This window comes from Hyaena hyaena, unplaced genomic scaffold, assembly GCF_003009895.1.
Source record: "Hyaena hyaena isolate Hyena2069 unplaced genomic scaffold, ASM300989v1 scaffold_19, whole genome shotgun sequence".
Classification (NCBI taxonomy): domain Eukaryota; kingdom Metazoa; phylum Chordata; class Mammalia; order Carnivora; family Hyaenidae; genus Hyaena; species Hyaena hyaena.
In genome coordinates, this window is record NW_024080651.1 from 5124295 (window position 1) to 5146871 (window position 22577).

Here is a 22577-nt window from a genome sequence, read left to right on the forward strand (position 1 = left end):
GCCCATATAGTGACCGTGGCACTTCCTCTACTACAGATGAGCTAGGAGCAGTGGCAGAGGCCTTGGTCCAGCCACATGAACCCCTTAATATTGGGGAGCAGCAGCTTCTGCCCTGCCCTCCCCTTTAGGTAACTATGACACTCCATGATCTCCTTGTACCCAGGCTAGCCAAATAAGGTCCCAGTTGTCCCGGGGATTTGACTTCCTGTCCCTCTGTGGCTCCACGCCCTTGGTCCTGTGGTGGCAAGGTGGAGGTCACACACAGCCAGGGTATCAGCCAGCAGCCCTGGCCATGTGGGCAGTGTCCCCAGCTGCCAGGATGGGTGCTGGGAGGCAGGCGTCGTGGAGCCGGGGCTGAGTCTTGTTGCTTGAACAGAGTTATTCCCTGACATCCTTGTTAGTGAGCATCTCCAGGAGCCCAGCTCCACTCCAGGAAGGCTACAAAATCCCTCAAGGGGCACCGAGGCATTAATAAATATCCAACTTTACAAGATGGTGATAGTGCTGCTTCCATACCCTGGAAGACCTGCAGATGGGGTCCATGGGAACTTGGACTCCGGTCCTACACTCACTGCTTTGTGGCCTTGGGCTAGTGCCTTGGCCTCCCTGAGACTACGTTCCTTCCCTCGTCATGCTATTAAAACAGCTACCTCAGTGCTTGCAAGAATGTCCCTGACAGCCCTGACCTTCAGTAGATGTGTGGGATTCAGGGGGTAGGGCTGACATCAGAAATAAGCAGGTGTGCTTGGGATTGAGCCAGAGACAAGGATGATGCACTCCTGGTGGGCCACATGTGAGTTGTGTGGGGAAGGATGGGGCCCCGGGAGATGAGGCTGGAGAGGATTTGAGGCCAGGTCTGTAAGAGGATGTCAGCTATTCCACAAAATACACCAAATATTCCATTTGCCTTTGGAAGAAAAGCTCTAAAGTATTTAGAGCTCATAAACCTCAGAACATCAGGGGTGGGAGATAGGGATCCCAATCATCCCCACACTATGATCATCTTTCCCCCTTTGCTTCTGTAGCCAGAAAGCCCAAAGGCCACCAAAGTCCTCTGACATGGATTTGTGAGAGGTAGTTACCATGACCTCTGGCGGCTGTTTTATACTGTTGTTTGTGGCTCTTTTACCAGTCTTATTTTAAATGCCATGAGCTACATGATATCAAAGCACCTATTAGAGTTAAAACCCAGTGACAGAGAGATGAGGACAGGAACTGTAGAGGGATGCTGGAGAGTGACAGCGGCAGGTTTGAAGGAGCAGTGCTGGCAGAGGGCAAGGGTGGAGGTGAGGGGTATGGTGCCGCTGCCAGGCTAGTCTTGGGGGGGGCAGGCAACATGCCACCAGGCAGAGTACCCACGGATCGAGAAGAACCCAGAAAACTATGAGGCACCTATTGTGTGTCTTGCCCATAAAAAGGTTGTGTGCATAGCACAGCCTAGGCCTCTGCACCCTCACCCCAAGACAGGCAGGCCTGGCTCTATGGGGGATGCACGGCTCTGGGGCCCATCCTGCCCGTCCCTTGGGCAGCCCCCTCTCCCTGGGCCTCAGTCTCAGGGACCTGGCAAGAGGCTTTCCTGGAGTGCTGTGCCCCGCACCTGTGCCCACCCAGGGAAATGAGGGTGCTCTTCCAGCAGCACTGGGCCTCCTTCTGACATACACAGGGCACCTGGTTCAGTGGGGCCTGGCAAGCTGCTCGGGCCAACGGCAGAGTCAGCTGGCACCCCTGCAGTGTTAGGGGTCAGTGAACAAGTGGCAGGAACAGAGACTAACTTGACTGGGCACCATGGCTGAGCTTAGGGCTATGGGGAGGCAAGGAGGATGTGGGACAGGGGTCGCAAGGGAGCAGCGGCTCAGGATGGACTGAAGTCTGGGGGTGAGGACATGGCTTCTGGGTCTCGGTCTACTGTCTCCTGCTGTGTGACCTCAGAGCCTCAGTTTCACCATCTTTGGAACGGGGTGGAGGGGAGTCTCTACCAACCCATTTCTCAGGATTCCAGAGGGGTACTCTGTCCCCCACCCTCCACCTCTGCTTCCTATACCCACTGGTGCAGAGCCAGCAAAGAGGTGCCTTCTACTTTGGCTTTTGGAATGGCCACATGGCTGTCAGGTCCCCACCCTGAGGCCTGTAGTGGTGAGGAAGGAGCAGAGACCGGGGACAAGGCCCGAAGCCATTGTAGGGACCTGGGTGGTGAAGGCTTGGCTCCAAGTCACAGGCAGGGAGTGGCAGAATCAGTCGTGGCCTCACCCCCAAATTGCATGATAGACCATGAATGCAACTCCACACCAGGGAGGAGCCTCATAGATCCATAATTTGCAAACTCAAAATAGCCCCGGACCTGCAGCTGCCCTGGGTGCGGCCTCTCCCGTCTCCAGAGCCTGTTAAATTCATAAGGATTTAACTCCTGCCCCACCCTGCCAGTATAAATCCGTGTTCCTTCTGGAGAAGCAGGTTACAGTGGCTTAGGTATGGCCAAGCGGGAACCTTCTGGAGAGGGTGGGGAAGCCCCTGAATCTGAAATAGAGCAAATACACCTCCTCCCCCGAGCCTTGCATGGCAGCTGCTGGAAATTGAACCTCAGTTTCCTTATTTGTCAACTGGGAATGATCCTACTCCTCCTACCTCAAGGATTTTGCTGGGCTGAGCCGGGCAGGGAAACTGCAAGCACAGGGTCCATTTGATATTACTGTTCTGTGTCACAGGACACAGGCTCAGAGAGACAGAGTGGCTTGTGCAGGAACCCAGGCCTTCCCACTCCTGATAACAAGCCTTTTTCACTATATTTTGCTGGTTCCCTTGGGCCTCCATCACATCTTTAGGATCGCGTGTGGAGGTGAAGGGGTTTCAGGGAGGAAGCCTGGCCCAGCCCACTCTGCATGAGTGCGGGGAGGGGAAATGAGAGAGGTGGGAAGGCACAAGGGGGTGGGCTTGAGGAGTGATATGCCTGCTGGGGCCTGCTGGGCATCCAGGCCTCTTGGTCCCAGGCTGAGCCTTTCCCTGCAGGAGCTTGCCCCCTCTGGTGAGGCACTGTCCCTCTCGGCTCTCCTGAGAGGCCCGACATCCACCCCTCAGGAGGGTGTTCACTCACCCAGCAAATGTGTGGAGCCACTGAGGAGTTTGGGGGTTCTGCAAGCCCAAGAGAAACTGGCACAGTCACTAGAGAAGCTACTTTGCGAACGTGAGATTGGGGGGTGGGGGTAGGAGTGTTTGGGGGGACCTGACTGAGCTGGCACAGGAGCCTTTCCTAGGGGAGACGTGAGAGAAGTCTGAGCAACCAAGTAGCCAGTAGGCAGGTGCCAATGCCTGTGGTGTCCCCAAGGGAGTGTCTATGGAGTGCTGCTTGGCCAGGTGCTGCTCAGGACCTCTGTGATTCCTCCCAACCGCCCTCAAGATAGTGCCGCATTGTCCCTATGTCACAGATGAGGGGCTATGTGCCTCTCTCCCTCCGGAAAAGCGCAACTCCAACCCTCGGGGTCAGACAGCATATAAGGCGTGTGGAGCTCCGCGGCTGGTGCAGCAGGAGTGGGAAGGGAGAGCTGGGGAGTGGCAGCCAGAGACCAGCAGCACGGGTTGGGCTGAAGATATATGTTTCTTCCTACTGCATTGAAGGAGTCCAGAAGGGGCAAATCCAGAGGCTATTGGCTTGGACCTCACTGCCCTCCAGGGACAACTGAGCCCAGGGCCCTCCTCTTCACTGGAATGACAGGGGAAGAATGACCAACCCCTGCTTCATAAGAGTGTGGTGGAACCACCTATGGACCTCAGAAGCTGAAAAGAATCTAGATGTCAATGTAGGCCACAAGTTTGAAGAGGGAAACTTACTTAAAAGCAGAGTTATGTGGTACAAACTTTGAGGCCACCTTGGGGAAATGTCCAGTTTCAGCTCCTCTGCCAGACAAGACCCTTTACCTCTCTAAAAGAAGTCCAGTGGAATGTGGGTTTCCTTCCTTCTGTGCCAAAGGCAGGGACTTTCCTGAACACCACAGGTCTTGGGCCTAGTGGGGACAGAGGTCATAACAGACCTCAGGTCCAGCACACAGTGAGGATGCAGCAGCTGAACTTGGGCCCCAACCGTACAGAAACCCAGCATCCCCCACTGCTGCTGGTGCGGCAGCATCCGCCAGCCACACCGGGGTTTGGTATTCTCAGATGGCATCCTGACTATGGGACGCTGGCCATGGCGGATGCCAGTCCCCAGGCTGGCTCTGAGAAAGCAGGGTCCCCATGTCCCCATGGCACCTAAAGGAGGCAGCAAAGGTGATTTTGAGCACCCAGACTAAGGGAGGAGGAGGGGTGAGAGTACCCCAGGGCCTTCCTCACTGGCCCACAGCTGGCGGGTGGAGTGTGGGGGCAGGTGGGGTGAAGGGGCAGACAGGCCCGCTGCCCTGGGCCCTGTCCTCACTGTCACTCCTCCCTCCCAAGGCCTGCAGGGACTTCTTGGAACTAGCAGAGATACACAGCCGGAAATGGCAGCGTGCGCTACAGTATGAGCAAGAACAGCGCATCCACCTGGAGGAGACCATTGAGCAGCTAGCCAAGCAGCACAATAGTCTCGAACGGGCCTTCTGCAGTGCCCCCGGCCGGGCCACCAACCCCACCAAGAGCTTCAGTGAAGGTGAGTGGGTGAGGGCCACCCAGCCTGGCTAGGTCCCTTGCTCTGGGCTACTTAGCCTCTGTCTATCCAACTGGTGCTTTGTCTACGCCTCTCTCTGCCAGCTGGCTCTGCTTATACAGGCCCCCAAGACACATAGCCATTGATGTGCCCACATTTGGATGTGCCTGTGTGGCTTTGTATGTCCCACAGCCACCCTCAAAGGGCAGTTATTTCCCTGTATTCAGGTTCTAGTTCTCATAAGAAGAGTCCAGTGAGCCCAACTGGCCCTCTGTGGCAGGGCTGTCCTGGGCTTGGCCTGGGGTTGACAGGGACCCCAGGAAGGGGGTCCGTCAAAGGGAAGCTTCACCCTAGACAGACTGACTGGCATGTTGAGAGATCAGGGGAGGCTTCCAGAAGTAGGGAGGCCTCCGAGCCAGAGCACCAAGAAGGAAGCTCATTCCAGGAAGGGGAGGGAGGGAAGCCACAGCTAGGTTAATGGGGACCAGGTGACTGGAGTGGGGAGGGGGCCAAGCAGGGGGGCCAAGGAGTAGGGTCCAAAGTGGGGAGTATCCTTTGGGCTCTGGACTTCTTCAGGCAAGGGAGTTTTCAGAGTTGCAAAATGAGGTGGTGGTTTTGCATGTGTCTCTAGGAAGCCTCTTAACTCCCAAAGGAGAGGACAGTGAGGAAGATGAAGATACCGAGTACTTCGACGCCATGGAAGACTCTACATCCTTCATCACTGTGATCACCGAGGCCAAGGAGGACAGGTGGGTTCTCCAGGCAGGGCTGCTGCCCCTGGAAGGAGCCTCTCGCAGGGTTAGCCTTCCCCGCCTTGTTCTTCTTACCCTCTACCTGTTCTTTGTTCTTGGGGCTTTCTTTCAAGCCTCGCTCCAGATTATATTTTGGTTAGATTTGTTCTGTTTTTCCTTTGATCCAAAATGTCCAAATAGTGTTTGAATCAGGGTTTAATTTTAAGTGGAGCCGGAGAACAGGGCCGTGGCTGGATCCAGTTCCAGCCAGAGGAGGTGGGGGTTGGGTCCGTGACCTAAGGGCTGGGGCCTGGAAGGCAGCAGCTGCTCATTCTTGCCTCAGGAGCTACACACAGTCCCAACCACTCCCTCCAGTACATCAGCATTCCAGAATAGACGAGAGATGCAGAAAGTCCCCCCCAACCTTTTTTTTTCCTATTTCCAAGCCTTGGTTTCATTTTTTCATAAAAACCTGCTCTTCAGGATGTTTCTGAATACCCATTAAAGCACAGTAGTAACTGGGACGTTGTTGTCAGACTCTAGGATCCTCAGGAAGTGCCCATGGGTGGAATCATTCTGGTGTAGGACAAGCAGAAACATGGGTGGGCAGCCAGGGAGCACCCTAGGGCTTGAACATGGATTTATCTCTAATTCGGAGTTCCCTCACTAGGATCTTTTATTCTCATCACATTGCTTCAGGCCCTAACAATAGAAGGGCTGGTGAGTATTGGCGACATTGAGGGCCAGAGAGGTGGCCAATGGGCCCAACCGGTGTCTGCCCCCACCTGGGGAGGAGCTGCTGTTCCAAGTCCTGGAACAGTGACCTAACTGACCGCAGCCTGTGCTGCCCACTGCCACCTTCCCCCATGGGGCATATCAGACTCACAGAGCTTTCCGGGCTTGCTCACAGGTTGCCCTCAGGCAGGACACTCAGCCCCTTGTGGTTGAGGAAGCACAGGCTTCCCAGTGGCCTTACTCCCCGAATCTGTTCTGCTGCCCATCACGTCCCACGCTGCCTTCCATGGATAGACTCCCTGAAGCCTAGTCCAGGGATCATGAAGGCCGGTAAAAACCCCTGGCTGCTCCTTTTTTTGCATCTGTGGACCAACATGTGTCACCATGTTCTTGTCCTGGTTTCTTCCAGAGAGAGGGCTGTTCGGATCTTTCTAACCCCTCCCAGAGTCTCTGGTCTATCAACATTCCATTTCCCAATAGTATTTTAAAATTTGCTTATATTGCTCTCAAAATTAGCTTGGCTTGGCCATTCTGAATTTCCTTTCACTTTATTACCCACAATTCAACTTCTTGGATCTCTCTGGGTCACCTCCCCTCATACCTGCAGTCCCCAGGGGCCTGGGCTCAGCCTCCTCCTTTGTGCCCCCATCCTGGCCACCTGCCACACCTCAGCCAACAGCCTCAAGCAGATGACCCCTGTACTCAACACTCTTCATTGGCTCCTGAAGTTCCCGACACGGCCCCGAGGCCCAAACCAGCCCCTTCCCTGGTGGTGCACCTACTGTGGGCATCATGCAGGTCCTCTGTCAAGGTGGCCCCTGATCCTTGGTGCCCTTCCCCTTCCCCCAGTGACCTACTGAATCCTTCCCATTCCCTGAGGCCCTGACTGCCAAGTGCCTGTCCCCTGCCCCAGTTGGCCCAGGTCACCCTTCCTTGCAGTTCCCTTGGAGCCTGGGCATCTTGACCATGGCACCCCCTGCTGCTCTGACCAACCATCTCACCATAAACATTCACAGACACAGGGATGCATCTGAGCCATGTCCTGCCTTCTGGAACCTCAGTCTAGTGTGGGAGTCAGACCAGCAGAGAGTGAGGACACAGTGGGGTCTGCATGTGACAGAGAGGCCTACAGAGCCCTAGGAGGCTCAGCCAAGGGAGATGGCCATCCCCAGTGTCATCTGGGTCCTGGGTCAGCCAGTCCCAGGAGGGGGTTGTGTGCAGGGACCTCAGGGGACTTTGCTTGAGTGGCTGCTCCCACAGGGCATTAGTGGGTGGGAGCCCCTCCATATCGCTGCCCAGGGCCCCCCAGCCCAGCTGAATGTCCCAAACTGGAGATGCCCCTTTGGAGAAGCAGCCTTGGGATGGGCTGTCCCTGGCACCTCACAGAAGCGTCTGCATAGAAGATGGCCACATCCCCAGGAAGCCTCAGGTTTTATAAATAACTTGCCCCCCCTTTTGTGTTCCCTGCAGAAAAGCTGAGGGTGGGACCACAGGCTCCGTGGACTGGACCTCATCAGACAATGTGAGTGAGAGGGGGGACCCCAAGGGTGGCTGGAGGGCAGGCTGGCAGTTTGGGCTCAGGGTCCCTGTGGGCTCAGTGCCCTGGTTGCCTTCCCCCTGGTTCAGGTAGAGCCAGCCTGGCCCTGAGCCAACCATGGCCAGTTCGGTCCTCCCTCTGTACTGGGTAGAGGTGAGGGCCAAGGCTGGAGGGCTGAAGGGACACGCTGGCCTCCACTGACAGGCACATTCTGCCTCTCTGGCAGGTGCTAGATGGCGCCTCACTTGTGCCCAAGAGCCCCCCCAAAGTCAAGAGACGTGACCGCATCCCTGACAAACCCAACTACAGCCTTAATCTCTGGAGCATCATGAAGAACTGCATCGGCCGGGAGCTCTCCAAGATCCCCATGCCGGTAGGGGACTGGGGCAGGGCAGCTTCAGTGGGTCCTGGTGGGCTCTTTTCTGTGCGTGCATGGGAAGTAATGGCCTGTGTGAAGTGCAAAATCACCCCCAAGAGCCAAGGTCTCAAGCTCTGAGGGAAGGAGCCAAGGAGCCCCAGAGTGCCTCTGCACCTGACAGGGCCTCACGATGTCCTGGCTGTCCCGACCTCATAGATGGGGGGGTGGCAGGATTGGACCTTGTGTTTGAACAGGTAAACCTCCCCTCCCCCATGGTGGGGGCTGCCCCTGGTGCCCACCCCAGCAAGGTCACAGAGCAGGCTGAGGGCAGGGCTAGCATCCTCATGCCACCAGGCTGTGATGGCATCTCCAGGAGGAAGAGTTTGGGGGCTCTGGGCCAGACTTGGTTTCACTGTGTGCCCCGGGACAAACCCCTTCACATCTCCAGCCTCTGTGTCCACATCTGCAAAGTGGGGAGAATAAGAGTGCCCACATAACAGTGTCTGGGAGGACGAAAGGAGAGAACAGGGGCAGACCCTGCCCAATGGCTGATCCAGGGTCCTAGCCCAGCAGCACAATGGTGAGTGACTCTGCCTTGTCTGAGGCCAAGGTGGGGGGCCATCCACAGAAAACTTGCATAATAGCTCAGAATAAGGGGGAAAACCCACAATCTGTTCGTTTATTCATTCACTCACTCACTACCTGATTCTATGACTCAATGCTGAACAAGTGAGAAATCCTGGCCTTTATGGCATTTACATGCTAGGATGGGAAAGTGATGGTAACCGTCATGAAAGGGTATAAGGTACAGCAGGTCAGAAAGTGGTGAGGCTGTGGAGGAAACTGAGGCAGGAGGCGCTGGGGAGGTGAGTGCATGGAGCCACGGCTGTAGATAGCGTTGTCAGAGGAACCTCATGGTGAAGGGGCCATCTGAGCAGCAGTCTGCGAACATCTGAGGAAGGCAAGGGTGCTGTGCCCACCCTAGGTCTGTGCTGGTAGCAGCGGCCTAACCGCCTGCTTGCCTGCCCACCTGCAGGTCAACTTTAACGAGCCCCTGTCCATGCTCCAGCGGCTGACAGAGGACCTGGAGTACCACCACCTGCTGGACAAGGCGGTGCACTGCACCAGCTCGGTGGAGCAGATGTGCCTGGTGGCCGCCTTCTCCGTGTCCTCCTACTCCACTACGGTGCACCGCATCGCCAAGCCCTTCAACCCCATGCTGGGGGAGACCTTCGAGCTGGACCGCCTCGATGACATGGGCCTGCGCTCCCTCTGTGAGCAGGTGGGGCCCACTCATGATCTGCCTGAGCTGCTCCTGCCAGGCCTGGGGGGTAGGGCGAGACAAACAGGACTGGCCTCTGACCTTGACGTGCCGCTGCCCCATGGGGCCAGGCCAAGGTCCAGGCAGCAGCGGGGCTTCCTGCAGCAGGCGCAGGTCCGAGAGCATGCCATCCCAGCAGGCCTCCCAGAGACAGTTTGGTGAGGACAGTCAGGGCCGGTGTGCCGGGAAAGGGAGGGTGCCTCTCCCGGCCAGGAGCCATGCAGGAGCCCTCGAGGGACATGTGCAGGGTGCTCTCAGGGAGTCCTGGTGGGTTAGAGCGGGGAAGGGGGCAGGCAAAGAGGAGCCTGTGCCCTGTGGGGACCCTGGTCAGTGATGGTGCAGGCCTGGGGTGTGAGGAGCTTCTGGGGTCCAGGGGTCCTGTCTGGGGAGGGAGGCGAGGTCAGCTTGCTTCCATCCCTTCTCCATGCCTTGCCCACAGAGATGTGTATTATCCCCATGGAGCAGAGCCAAAACCGGGCCCTGCAGCCTGGGAGCCTCAGCAGTGGGGTCTCAGCCTTTGGCACCCCTTTCTGAAGAGGGGTGGTTCTGTTGGCGCCTCCCTGGGTGCTGGGAGAACCCAGGCAGGTGCTGTGTGAAGGCACCCAAGATAGAGCTTCCCTGGTGGGGCTGCAGAACGTCAGTGGTGTGCCAGGCACTGTTCTGGGTCTGGGGTTGAGCTCAGAAAGCAGAGATTGCAGTCTGGTAGCTAGTTTAAAATGCGCACTCTGGCTGCAGTGTAGCCCCACAGGAGGTAGTTGTGGTGGCCACACCAGAGGGGAGGGGGAGGGCAGAGCACAGGTATGCTTAGAAAGCAGAGTCTGGGGATTTGCTTATGCTTTGGGTGTGGGGAGACAGGGCACAGGAGGAAGGGAAGGTGGCAAGGATGACCCCAGTGTTCTTGGCCTGAATTTCTGAGTGAACGCGTTTCTTCATTCAGTAGAGTTGACCAAGTGCCCACAATGCACCAGGTGCTATATAGGCAGCTGAGAAGTGAGCAGATGGGGCGCCTGTTCTCATGAGGGGGGCAGTGAGGGACAGGGCTGTGTATGTCAGATGGTTCTGGCTCCTCTAGAAATCCAGCTGAGGCACAGAGGGAGAAAGGCACACAGGTCAGAGAGGAAGGTGGCGGGCAGCCAGAGTCCTCTGGTTCCACTCCGCTTTGCAGGTGGAGGAATCACAACACCTGACTTGTTTTATGCCCCCCACCCTGGGTGCAGCAGAGAGTGAAGCCCTCATAGGCTTTGCACCCCCCACTGTGGCCTGGTGAGGGGGAGGGGTGGATTCTAGATATATTTTAAAGAAAGAACAGCCAGGATTTGCTAAGGATTAGGGGAGGAACACAAGAAAGAAGGCCAGGGAGGACTCTGAAGCATTTGGTATGAGAAGCTGTTAAAACTAGATCATCTGGGGCTCCTGGGTGGCTCAGTTGGTTAAGTGACCAACTTCAACTCAGGTCATGATCTCATGGTTGGTGAGTTGGAGCCCCGTGTTGGGCTCTGTGCTGACAGCTCAGAGCCCGGAGCCTGCTTCAAATTCTGTGTCTCCCTCTCTCTCTGCCCCTCCCCCACTCATGCTCTGTCCTTGTCTCACTTTCTCAAAAATAAACATAAAACAAACAAATACTAGATCATTGGCCTGAGCAGGAAGCTATGACACAGAGCTCCAGGGCCAGCCCCTTGGGAATCAGGTCCCTGAGTTTGCCAGTGGGTGGGCTCTAGGGCATGTGGGGCCCTGGCCAGAGGCGACAAGGAGTGGTTGACAGGTTCAGCCTGTGCTTTAGAGACTAGAAAGGAAGTGAGGTGCCACTCACGGTGGCAGGAGATAATGAGAGATGCAGGCGGGCACGTTAGGAGCTCTGGTCAGTCCAAACAGCCACCTGAGTGGAGGTGTCCAGTGGGGAGCCGGGCTGCGAGGCCTGGGCAGGAGCCTGAGGCCATGATACAGTGACCAGCTGCCCTAGGGAGGGAGGAGGCTGGGGAGAGGCTGAGCCCAAGCACCCTGCGACCAAAGGAGCCAGAGAAATGAGGGAAAAAAAATAAGGGGGAGTTGATGGTGGTGCCCTGACAGGTGGGACAGCCATCAGGGGCACCCTGGTGTCTGTGAGAGGGAGGTGGAGGCACTGGGGGCCCCTGTGTGGATGTGCACAGCCTGCTGCACTGCCGTCCAGGCCGGGGCAGGACACCAATGTGGACTCCAGCGCTGGAGCCTGCTGGCCAGGAGGGAGGCAGGCTCCAACTCTGCCCCTCAGCCTGGGCCTCCCGTGTAACAAGGCATAGTAGATGCTCCCCTTTGCAGGCGAGTGGGGAGGCTAACTAGAGAGTGGGCACAGAAGCCTTCAGTAGAGCATCACACTTCACTTCTCAGCCCTTAGCACAGCCTGTCACAGGTGCATCCCTGAGGCCAGGCTTTGTCATCACCCCATTTCATAGCCCAAGTCCAGCACAGAGATGCCTCAGCCCTCTTCTCTTGATCACAGCAAGGCCAGGACAGCCACCCAGGCTGGTCCCGCTGCCACACCCTTGCTTTTCCACTCAGAGCACCATCCTTCCCGGGGGTTGCTATGGGTCTGTGGCCCCTAGAGAAGCAGCCAGTCCTGCTCCCAGGGCCATAGAGCCGTTCATGCCGAGCACAGGGCAGGCTGTCCCTGATGGCTGGTTTGGGGGCAGGCCTGTGCCTGTGTCCAGCAGACACTCATGTCCTGTGGGTCTGGTCTCAGGTGAGCCACCACCCACCATCAGCTGCACACTACGTGTTCTCCAAGCATGGCTGGAGCCTCTGGCAGGAGATCACCATCTCCAGCAAGTTCCGGGGAAAATACCTCTCCATCATGCCGCTAGGTGAGCTAGAGCCTTGTGCTCTCCCAGGACAGAAAGACATTCTGGATAAGGGGGAGGGTTTTGCCAGCCCAGAAGCCATCTTGGGGCCTCTAGGAGTGACATTAGTCTCTCTGCAAGTCTGCCCCCCACCTCCCCAGGCTTCCTGGATGCCTCCCTGGCCTATGTCCTGTCCCTAATCTACATGAATACTGCTTCCACTTGTCAGGACCCTGGGACTGTGGGCAGGCAGGCTGGCTGGGGCCTAGCAGGATAAGCCATGACCTCCGACCCTATATCTGGCCTCCAGGTGCCATCCACTTAGAATTCCAGGCCAGTGGAAATCACTACGTCTGGAGGAAGAGCACCTCAACTGTGCATAACATCATCGTGGGCAAACTCTGGATTGACCAGGTCAGGGGGTACCCTCAGGGAGGGGGCGTGTGGCCTGGAGGTGGGCTGTTGACCACTACCCTCCCTCCCCCACCAGACAGGGGACATTGAGATTGTGAACCATAAGACCAAGGACCGGTGCCAGCTGAAGTTCTTGCCCTACAGCTACTTCTCCAAAGAGGTTGCCCGGAAGGTAAGCAAGGCTATGTCTCAGAGTCCTAGGGAGCCTGGAGGGGGGGCACATGCCTATGCCGGTCTGCCAATGTCCACAGGTGACAGGAGTGGTGAGTGACAGCCAAGGCAAAGCCCACTACGTGCTGTCAGGCTCATGGGATGAACAGATGGAGTGCGCCAAGATCGTGCAAAGCAGCCCCAGCAGCCCCAGCTCGGATGGGAAGCAGAAGACAGTGTACCAGACACTGCCGGCCAAGCTGCTGTGGAAGAAGTACCCGCTCCCGTGAGTGGGGCTGCGGGGCTGGTGAAGAGCAGGGGCAGAGGGGAGAGGGAGGCAGGGGACCCTGCCTGGCCAGACAAGAAGTGAGCAGCAGGCACTGTGGTCGGGAGGATTCTGTCCACATGGAGGCAGAGACCGTATCACGCATCCCAGGGTGGCATCCCAGGGTAGGAGCCAGACACCCAACTGTAAGTAAGCGTGACGGTCTTGGGTGGTAGTGAGTCCTCTGCAGAGACTTTAAGCAGACTGATAAGGACAGAGTCCCCCCAGTCCAAGGAATGAAAACCAAATGTGAAAATAAATACAAGAAACAGAAAACCATAAAAAGCAGCATAGCAGATTACAAAGAGCACAAAAGAGAAACTCTACAAAGGAAAAATTAAGTAACTGAATTTGAGAATTCCACTGGGGAGGCTTAATCAGCTGAACCCAGGTCAGAAGAAATAAATGCTTCAGACAGACAAAACCCGGAAAAGACCAGAAGCTAACAGGGAGACAGCTTACCACCTCGTGACCCAGGATGAGTCCCTGGAGCAGCATCTCAGGCAGCCCAGGGAGCCCGTAAGAGCTCTGAGTGTCAGGAAGATCCCCTGGCAGCTGTGTGCCTGTCACATTGGAAAGCAGGGTCTGGCATCCTTATGGTTAGAGTCCGGAAGGAAAGAAATCATACCTGAAGAGCAAACAGCAGAGAATTTTCCACACCAAATCCACACAGTGGAACTGTGACACTCAATCAAAGAGGAAATATTAAACAGCCAGATTTGAAGAAGACATGTATTGCTTTCTGAGGAGGGGCAGACAGAAAGCTCTGTCCTCCTCGGCAACAGTGGAAGCTTGAAGACAGTCAAATGACATCTTCCATGTCCAGAAAGACTCCCCGCCGCCCTAGAATCATACACCGAGTGAGAACACCTCTACAAAATGAAATTGAAATAGGTGTTTTCAGACTATGACTGAAACTCCTTTTGCTACCAGCAGGACTGTATTAAAAGATATACCTCCTGCAGAAGGAAAATGATCCTGGAGAGAAGATCCGAGATGTACGAATGAAGAACAAAAACTATGTGAACCTAAGTCAATAGTAAATAACAGCAAAGTCTTGTTTGGAATCTAAACAAAAAAATACAACTGTGTGATCACATAAGTAAGAAGAGGGATAAATGGGAGGAAACTTCTCAAACACCTTTGTGCTAAGCCAAGAAGGAGGGCAAGATGCACATTAACTTCTTGTTACGCATATTGTAAGTTGTGTGAAGTATGCATATTGTAATTCCTATGATAACCACTAAAATAAAGTTTAATTGAAATCCCAGAAGGAAAAGAATGAAAGAAAAATGGAAGAGAAAGAGAAATAGTTAAATATTGGAGATAAGTTTCCCAGAATAAAAGCAAAGAGATGGGAGACCTTGGGTTGAAGGTAGGTAGAATTCAAGAGACAAGAGATAAAGAAAAAATTTCACCTTGACTGCACCATAGTGAAATTTAAGAAAACCAAGGAGAGGGGCGCCTGGGTGGCTTAGTCGGTTAAGCGTCCAAGTTTCACTTAGGTCATGATCTCGCGGTTCGTGGGTTCGAGCCCTGCGTTGGGCTCTGTGCTGACTGCCAGCTCAGAGCCTGGAGCCTGTTTCAGAGTCTGTGACTCCCTCTCTCTCTGACCCTCCCCTGCTCACGCTCTCTCTCTCTCTCTCTCTCTCTCTCTCTCCTAGAAATAAATAAAACATTTTAAAAAATTAAAAAAAAAAAAAAAAAAGAATACCAAGGAGAAAATTCTTACAGCTTCCAGAGAGGAGTACAAGAAGATTACAGTCAAGGATTAAGAATCAGATTGACATCAGATCTTTGTTAAAAAAATTTTTTTAATGTTTTTGAGAGAGACAGAGCATGAGCAGGGGAGGGGCAGAGAGGGAGACAGAGAATCCAAAGCAGGCTCCAGGCTTTGAGCTGTCAGCACAGAGCCCGATGCAGGGCTTGAACCCACGAACTGTGAGATCATGACCTGAGCTAAAGTCAGATGCTTTAGCTCAGTCAGACGCTTTAGCTCAGTCCAACCTGAGCCACCCAGGCACCCTTACATCAGATCTTTCAATAACCAGTGTTTCGAGTAATATTTTCAAGGTAATGAAGATGACAAAATTAAAAGGTTAGGATTTTTAACTAGCCAAGCTACCGTTTAAATATGAGGACATAACAACAACAACAACAACAACAACAAAAGGCATCAGGCAAATAGCCTCAGAAGGTTTGCCACACAAAACCCACAATGAAAACGGTATTAAACATAGTACTTTTAAAGGGGAAGAGAAAATTCCAGAAGTTGCTGCAACAGACAGATGAAGTAAAAGCTATGGTTTTGTTGTTGTTGTTTTTTTAAGAATTACTAAGGCCAAAGAAAAAGAGAAAATATTCCCATAATAATCCAGAACTTAAGATGTAGATAATGTTGACATGACAGGGTTTGGGGAGAGTTGAAAAGGACTCAACAATTTCATAGATGTGGGTAGAGACCACATCTATGATAAGACAGTAAGTCAGAAGTTATGAGCAAGGTGACAAAAAGCCCCTACAGTGTTTGGAAGAAGTCTTCACATGTTTGGAAAAACTTGTTAAGCTGCTAAATAATGCATGGGTTAAATAATAAATTAGAGTGGAAATTCTAAATTACCTATAATTGAGAATGAAAAGATATCAAAACTGGCTGGATGTAACAAAGGCAATGGATTGCCTTAAACAGGCACATAAGCTCATTAATTTTGAGACTGTTTCTTTTTTTTGAGTTTCTGATTTAAAAAATTTTAAAAAGTTCAACATAAAAACCCAAAGAAACAAGAAAACAGACTTTTAAAATAAGAGCAGAGATTAAGAAAATAGAAAAAAATAGAGAATTTTAAAAAGCCAAAAGTTGATTCTTGGGGGGAAGGGGGGGGAGACAACTGACAGAAAACTACTGGCAAGACTGATCAAGAGAGAGTATAGAAATAAATATTATTTTTTAATGTTTATTTATATTAGAAAATCTACAGATTAATTCATCACATTAACAAGTCTCATTAAAAATTTTTTTTTTTTAATTTTAAAAAGGGGCACCTGAGGGCGCCTGGGTGGCTCAGTTGGTTAAGCATCCGACTTCAGCTCAGGTCATGATCTCACTGTTTGTGGGTTTGAGCCCCGCGTCGGGCTCTGTGCTGACAGCTCAGAGCCTGGAGCCTGTTTCAGATTCTCTGTCTCCCTCTCTCTCTGACCCTCCCCTGCTCACACTGTATCTCTCTCTCAGAAATAAATAAAACATTTAAAAAATAAGGTTAATATGCAAAAGTCAGTTTAGCATTTCTATACACTAAAAGAAAATAACTAGAAAATACAATTTAAGAGAAGACAATTATATCAGAGAACATCAAGGACCTTGTAATGAATCTTATATTCAAGATCTCTAGGGAAAATTATAAAACTTTACGGAGATATCAAAGAAGAGCTAAATCAATGGATAAAGATACAGTGTTCATAAATAGGAAGACTTAGTATTACAAACGTCATGATCTCAAGAGTAGATCAAACAAAATCTCAATGGTGATTTTCATTGCATGATATTATGATTTTTAAATTTATACCGAAGAATAAAGGGCCAGAACATTTTTAAAGAATAACAGCAGAGAAATAAGCACTAGTCCTACTAGACATCAAGATTTATTTTGAAGCTGCAATAGAACAGTGAGCCTGGAAACAGACCCATGGATATATATATCTTTGGTATATAACAAAGGTGACATGGTATAGTGTGGAAAGATGGCATTGTTCACTAAAAGGATTTGGGAAAATGTTTCCCCATTTGTAAAAAGATTAACAATCTCTTTTCCCTTACATTGTAACAGAAATTGATTCAAGGCAAAGATCTTACAAAAAGTATTAAGCTTAACTTGCTGTTAAGCAATAAGTTAAACTCTAAGGGAAAGTATAGATGAGTACCTTTTAGACCTTAAGGAAATACAGCTTAAGACACAGAACAGCACCGATGCATTCAACTATATTAAAATATTTTTTTCATTAAAAGAAATTTTGCTTCAACTACATGAATGGAACTAGAGGGTATTATGCTAAGCAAAGTTAGTCAGAGAAAGACAAATACCCTACAACGTCATTCATATGTGAAATTTAAGATACAAAACAGATAAACATAATGGAAGGGAAGCAAAAATAATATAAAAACAGGGACGGGGACAAAACGTAAGAGACTCTTAAATACAGAGAACAAACTGAGGGTTGCTGGAGGGGTTGTAGGTAGGGGGAAGGGCTAAATGAGCCAGAGGCATTAAGGAGGACACTTGTTGGGATGAGCATTGGGTGTTATATTTATGAATTCTACTCCTGAAATCATTGTACTATATGCTAACTAACTTGGATGTATATTTTAAAAAACAATTGATAAAATAAATAAGTAAATAATTTTAAAAAAGAAAGTTTGCTTGTTAAAACTGTAAAGAAAGTGAATATATAAACTTGCAGAAGAGAAATCATAATACTTAACACCCAACAAAAGATCAGTATTGAGGATACATAAGGAATATTTGACCACAATTAAAAATAATAATTTAAACAATAAAGAACACCTAACCTATGAATAAAGCAAAAACAATCCAGCAGAAAAAGTGCAAGTTACAAGCAAGAATTTCACTCAAGAAGAAACAGGTATGACCAGTCATCATAGGAGTAGTCATCAACATCGTTGGTAATTAGGGAAATGCAAATCAAGACCACAGTGAGATCATTTTACCTTCATTTAATTAGGAAAAAAAAAAGAAAAAGTTTGACAGTATCAAGTGTTGAAGAAGATGTAGATCCACAGTATCTCTTATGCATCACTAGTGGGAATGTGAATTGGTGCCACCATGTTGGAAAGCAGGTTGGCCTTACCTCTTAAAGAAGAACATCACAATAGCCAGCAATTCCACTTCCAGGTATACACTCAAGAGAAATTCCTGCAAATGTACAATGGGAAACATGCATAAGATCACTCCAAGGCAAAAACTTGTAAACAACTCAGATTTACTGAATGAATAACTGTGGTATTATTCACAGGAGGGAATATTAATTACACCGTAGTTGAAATTAACAAACAACATGGGCACTGGGTGTTACATGAAAACCAACTTGACAATAAACTATATTTTAAAAAAAGAAACAACAGAAACATGCAACAATATAAATTTTAGCAATAAAATATTAAGGAAAAAAACCAAGTCCCACAAGGTTACGTATATCATGATATTCTTTTTATACAGTTAAAAACAAGTATGTACATATATGTAAATGAACACCCATGCACACACATACATGCAATATTAAAACTATTTAAAGATGCAATAAAATTACATTAAAAGGTAAGCAAGAGACTGATGAACCCAGGAGTCTTGAGGATGGCTACCTGAGAAGGAGATGGATTGATGAGTTTTCCATACAGTTAGATATAAGTTTTGTCAGGATTCTACCTTTTGTTTAGAGGGTCTTCTGATGGCAGAGTTGCATTAATACAAGCAGACTATTGCAAGGACCAATAAAAAGAGGGTGTCATGTAGCAAGGATCATGTTTAATCCAAAGCTGTGAACTTGAGTTCCAAAAAAGGAGAACAAAAAGAAAAAACAAGATAGATTTAAATCCAACATATCAGTAATTACATTAAGTGCTCCCATTATAGTGGAAGATGTCAGATAAGTTTTAAAAATCCAACTATATGTGATTTACAAGAGATACATCTAAGTAAGAAAGTAAAGAAAGACTGGAATAACAGGATGCAAAAAGAGATGTCCATAGAAATAACAAACAAAAGCTACTTTAGCTAGATTAATGTCGCAAAAACAGATTTTAAAACAAAAAAGCAAGACGAAAGGTAAGATAGATGTAATGATAAAGGTTCATTTCACTAGGAAGATGAGTTTTAAGTTTGAATGTATCCTGTACCTAAAAACAGAACTCAAAATGGAAACTCAAAAAAACAGAACTACAGCAAAAGCTGGTAGAACTATAAGGAGAAATGGATTGATTTACAATGGATTAATTACAAGAGATGACATTTTAACATACCTCTCCTAGTAATGGCTAGAAACAAGAAAAAAATGAAGAGTTTGAAGTGCAGAATGTACTGGACAGTTGTAGAACACACTGAACAACTGCAGGAAACACATTCTCTTCAGGTACACCTGGAGCATCTGCAAAAACTGGCCATATACTGGGCCTTTCAGCAAATTTGAAAGAACTGAGATTATATGGGCACACTGTCTGACTCCACAGCAATTATACTAGAAATAAAGACGACTAGAAAAAAAAATCCCCAGATATTTATAAATTCAAGAAATATACTTCTAAACTAATCTGCAGATCAAAGAAGATACACTGATATTAGATATTATAGAAAATATAAGTGCAGGGGCGCCTGGGTGGCTTAGTCGGTTAAGCGTCCGACTTTTGCTTAGGTCATGATCTCGCGGTTCGTGGGTTCGAGCCCCGCGTCGGGCTCTGTGCTGACTGCCAGCTCAGAGCCTGGAGCCTATTTCGGAGTCTGTGACTCCCTCTCTCTCTGACCCTCCCCTGCTCACGCTGTATCTCTCTCTCTCTCTCTCTCTCTCTCTCTCTCTCCTGGAAATAAATAAAACATTAAAAAAAATTTTTTTTTAAAAAGAAAAAATATAAGTGCATGATAATGTAATACATATAAAAACCATGAGATTCAGCTATTGCAGTACTTGGAGTGCAATGCGTAACCTAAAACGCACATATTCGAAAAGAAGAGCTGAAAAAGCATGAGCTGGTAAGCAACCATCTCATGAAATTAGAAAAGAACAGCAAAATAAACCCCAACAAAGCAGGAGAAGATCAAAGTAAACTCAGTAAAGCAGAAAACCCTAAAAATAAAATCAACAAAGTTTCATCTTCAACCAATGAAAGGAACAGACAAACCTCTGCCGTGACTGTTCGGAATGCAGGGAAGGCACATATAACCCACACCATGATGCAAAAGAGTACGTCGCCATGTCACAGATGAATGAAACAACTTCACGATGATCTAGTTGAAAAACTGGTGGAAATCGGCAAATGCCCAAAGACGTAGACGTAGCAAAACTGATGCGGGTCGGTGGAGCCAGCACGCAAGTTGTGAGGAGGAAAGACACCTCCTGGTGGTGTGGACAAGTTGCCCTGGGGGGCGGCGCGGCGGGGTGGGGAAGGCCGTGCGGAGCCCTCAAACGGCGGTGCCGCCGCAGGGAAAACGCCGAGAACATGTACTACTTCTCGGAGCTGGCCCTGACCCTCAACGAGCAAGAGGAGGGCGTGGCGCCCACCGACAGCCGCCTGCGGCCGGACCAGCGGCTGATGGAGAAGGGACACTGGGACGAGGCCAACACGGAGAAGCAGCGGCTGGAGGAGAAGCAGCGCGTGTCGCGGCGCCGGCGGCTGGAGGCCTGCTCACGGGGCTGTGGCACCGAGGAAGGTGAGGCTAGGCGGGGAGGTGGGGAGAGCGGGTACCCTGGGCATGGGGAGCGGATTCCCAGAAAAAAGGGATGCGGGGGTGGGGGGAGGGCAAGGAAAGGGTACCGCAGGGACGGGGAGGGTGCCAGCGGCAGGGTGGAAGGCAGCAGTGTCCTAGGGCGCGGGGGGGCGGGGGGGGGGCGGCGGGGGAGGAAAGGGAGTGAAGAATGGCGTGGGGGGAGGAGCGGGGGAGGGCCTGGGAGGAGGCCTCCACCCACCCGCGCATCCCCTGTGCCTGCCCAGCAGAGAAGGAGGCCGATGTGTACGTGCCGCTGTGGTTCGAGAAGAGGCTGGACCCACTGACCGGGGAGACGGCCTGCATGTACAAGGGCGGCTACTGGGAGGCCAAGGAGAGGCAGGACTGGCACATGTGCCCCAACATCTTCTGAGCACCACCCCCTCCTGCAAATACAGGCACCTATACAGCCTGGTCCACCTTTTCTTTAATACACTCACTTTAGTACTCAGTGGCCCTCCCACTACACCTTTTCCCTTTCCTTTTTTTTTTTTTTTTAACACTTTTTTGGGGCTTCCACCGTGGAAGGAGCAAGTGCTGACCTGCATTCTCTCCAGCCCCCAAGTGCCCTGGGTCACCCGAGCCCCTTCATTTTGGACTTGGGTCCCACTGGGACCCCAGCTTTCAGTTACCACAACTCAGGCAGGCTGGCCCCGGGCCCTGGGCTGCCCCAGTCACCAGCCCCACCAAGTGGCACTAGCCCCCACTGGGGAGCCACTTTTGACTTTTTTAGAAAAAATTATCTCCATTTCTTTCCAGCCAAGATGTTTAGTAAATATTTTTAGTACAGCACTTAGCAGACAACTTTCCAAGTGTGCTTTCTTGCCACAAATGTGTCCTGGCAAGAGCCCCTTCTTTTTAAGACATCAGGAAGCCAGACCCCTTTGGGCAGGGAGCATTTTGTAGCTCAACGTAGCAGGGTCACCAGGAGCACAGGACTCCACAGAGGAGGGAACTGGAGGGGCCACCTGGCCCAGGAGAGCACAAATCAGTTGTCTCCGGAGCTACAGTGGCACCCACTGTGGGGGGAGGGGATGCCCAAGGGCCCCCAGGTAGATTTGAGGGCAGTAGTCCCTTGCCTAGCCTTGGCCAGACAGGGGCTGCTCCCCCAGCCCCAGAGAGGCCAGGAAGGGCTGAGGGGCAGGGCCTGCAGGTGCTCCCCACCCAAGAACCAGGCCCCAAATCAGCAATAATAACAAACACTTGGCTCAGCCTGGGCTCGTGCCCCCAGGCACCAGAGACCCAGTGCCCTGCCTTGGCCTCAGGCACCTCCGGGGTGCCCATCTCTGCACCCCCTGAACTCTTTATTTGCCTGGTTTATATACATATATGTATATGATATATAAATATATAAAAAATAGCTATTTTGCTTAAATTTCTATGGTATGTGGAAGTTAAAAAATGATGAAGACAGGGCACCCCTGTCTGAGTTTGGCCCTCCTGTCAGCTGTGCCCTGCCCTCTCCTTGGACCCCCTTCCAAGGGCTTCTGCCACTGGTAGGGGGACTGGGCCACAGTGGCCATTGTCCAGCCCCTCGGAACCCCCACTCCAACCCTTCCCACTTCAGTTTGGTCCTGAAAATTCATCACAGGGATTTTTCTGTATACTCCAGGACTCGGTTTGTTTTTATATAAAAAAAAAAAAAAAAAAGTGAAAACACCAACATGTGAAATGCCTTAGAGTGCCCACTCTAAAGGCAGAGCAGGAAGGGCGGCCCCACCAGGCCCGCGGGAGAGCTGTGCATTGTTCCTCTTCTACACACTGTTTGTGAGGGAGCACCTTTTGACCAGTAATAAAAACCTTGGATTTGGAGTTTTCCAAGGCCCTGTCCCTGAGTCTGTCTGTGACTGGGTGGATTGGGGCTGGTGCAAGACAGGTGACCGCCTAAACGGCAACATGGGAGAAGAGCCTGGGGCTTTATTCTGCTCAGCACTGAGACCAGCAATGGGGAGCTGGTCTAAATGGGGAGGAGTAAGAAGGGGGTGGAAGACCTGGTGGGAGAGGGTCTGGGCCAGGTAGGCTGCAGAAGGCTGAGACAGCACCTAGGAGAGGGGTCACAGCTTTGCCTGGTACTGTCTGGGGCCAAGCCATGGC

General features: G+C 51.0%; 1 protein-coding gene across 5 annotated transcripts in view; it reads left to right on the top strand.

The window, feature by feature from the left end:
- OSBP2 (oxysterol binding protein 2) overlaps positions 1 to 22304 on the top strand; it is a 182451-nt gene extending 160147 nt beyond the window's left edge. For 4 of the 5 annotated variants that reach the window (XM_039225794.1, XM_039225811.1, XM_039225805.1 and 1 more), the window contains 11 exons: positions 4423 to 4615; positions 5244 to 5361; positions 7549 to 7600; positions 7842 to 7988; positions 9010 to 9255; positions 12011 to 12131; positions 12418 to 12521; positions 12598 to 12693; positions 12773 to 12957; positions 20203 to 20429; positions 20711 to 22304. In XM_039225794.1, coding sequence (XP_039081725.1) covers positions 4423 to 4615; positions 5244 to 5361; positions 7549 to 7600; positions 7842 to 7988; positions 9010 to 9255; positions 12011 to 12131; positions 12418 to 12521; positions 12598 to 12693; positions 12773 to 12957; positions 20203 to 20429; positions 20711 to 20856 — 1635 coding nt within the window. In that variant the 3' untranslated portion in view covers positions 20857 to 22304. The remainder of the gene's footprint in view (positions 1 to 4422; positions 4616 to 5243; positions 5362 to 7548; positions 7601 to 7841; positions 7989 to 9009; positions 9256 to 12010; positions 12132 to 12417; positions 12522 to 12597; positions 12694 to 12772; positions 12958 to 20202; positions 20430 to 20710) is intronic. The other variant, XM_039225800.1, reaches the window with a different exon arrangement.
- The last annotated feature ends 273 nt before the right edge of the window (positions 22305 to 22577 follow it).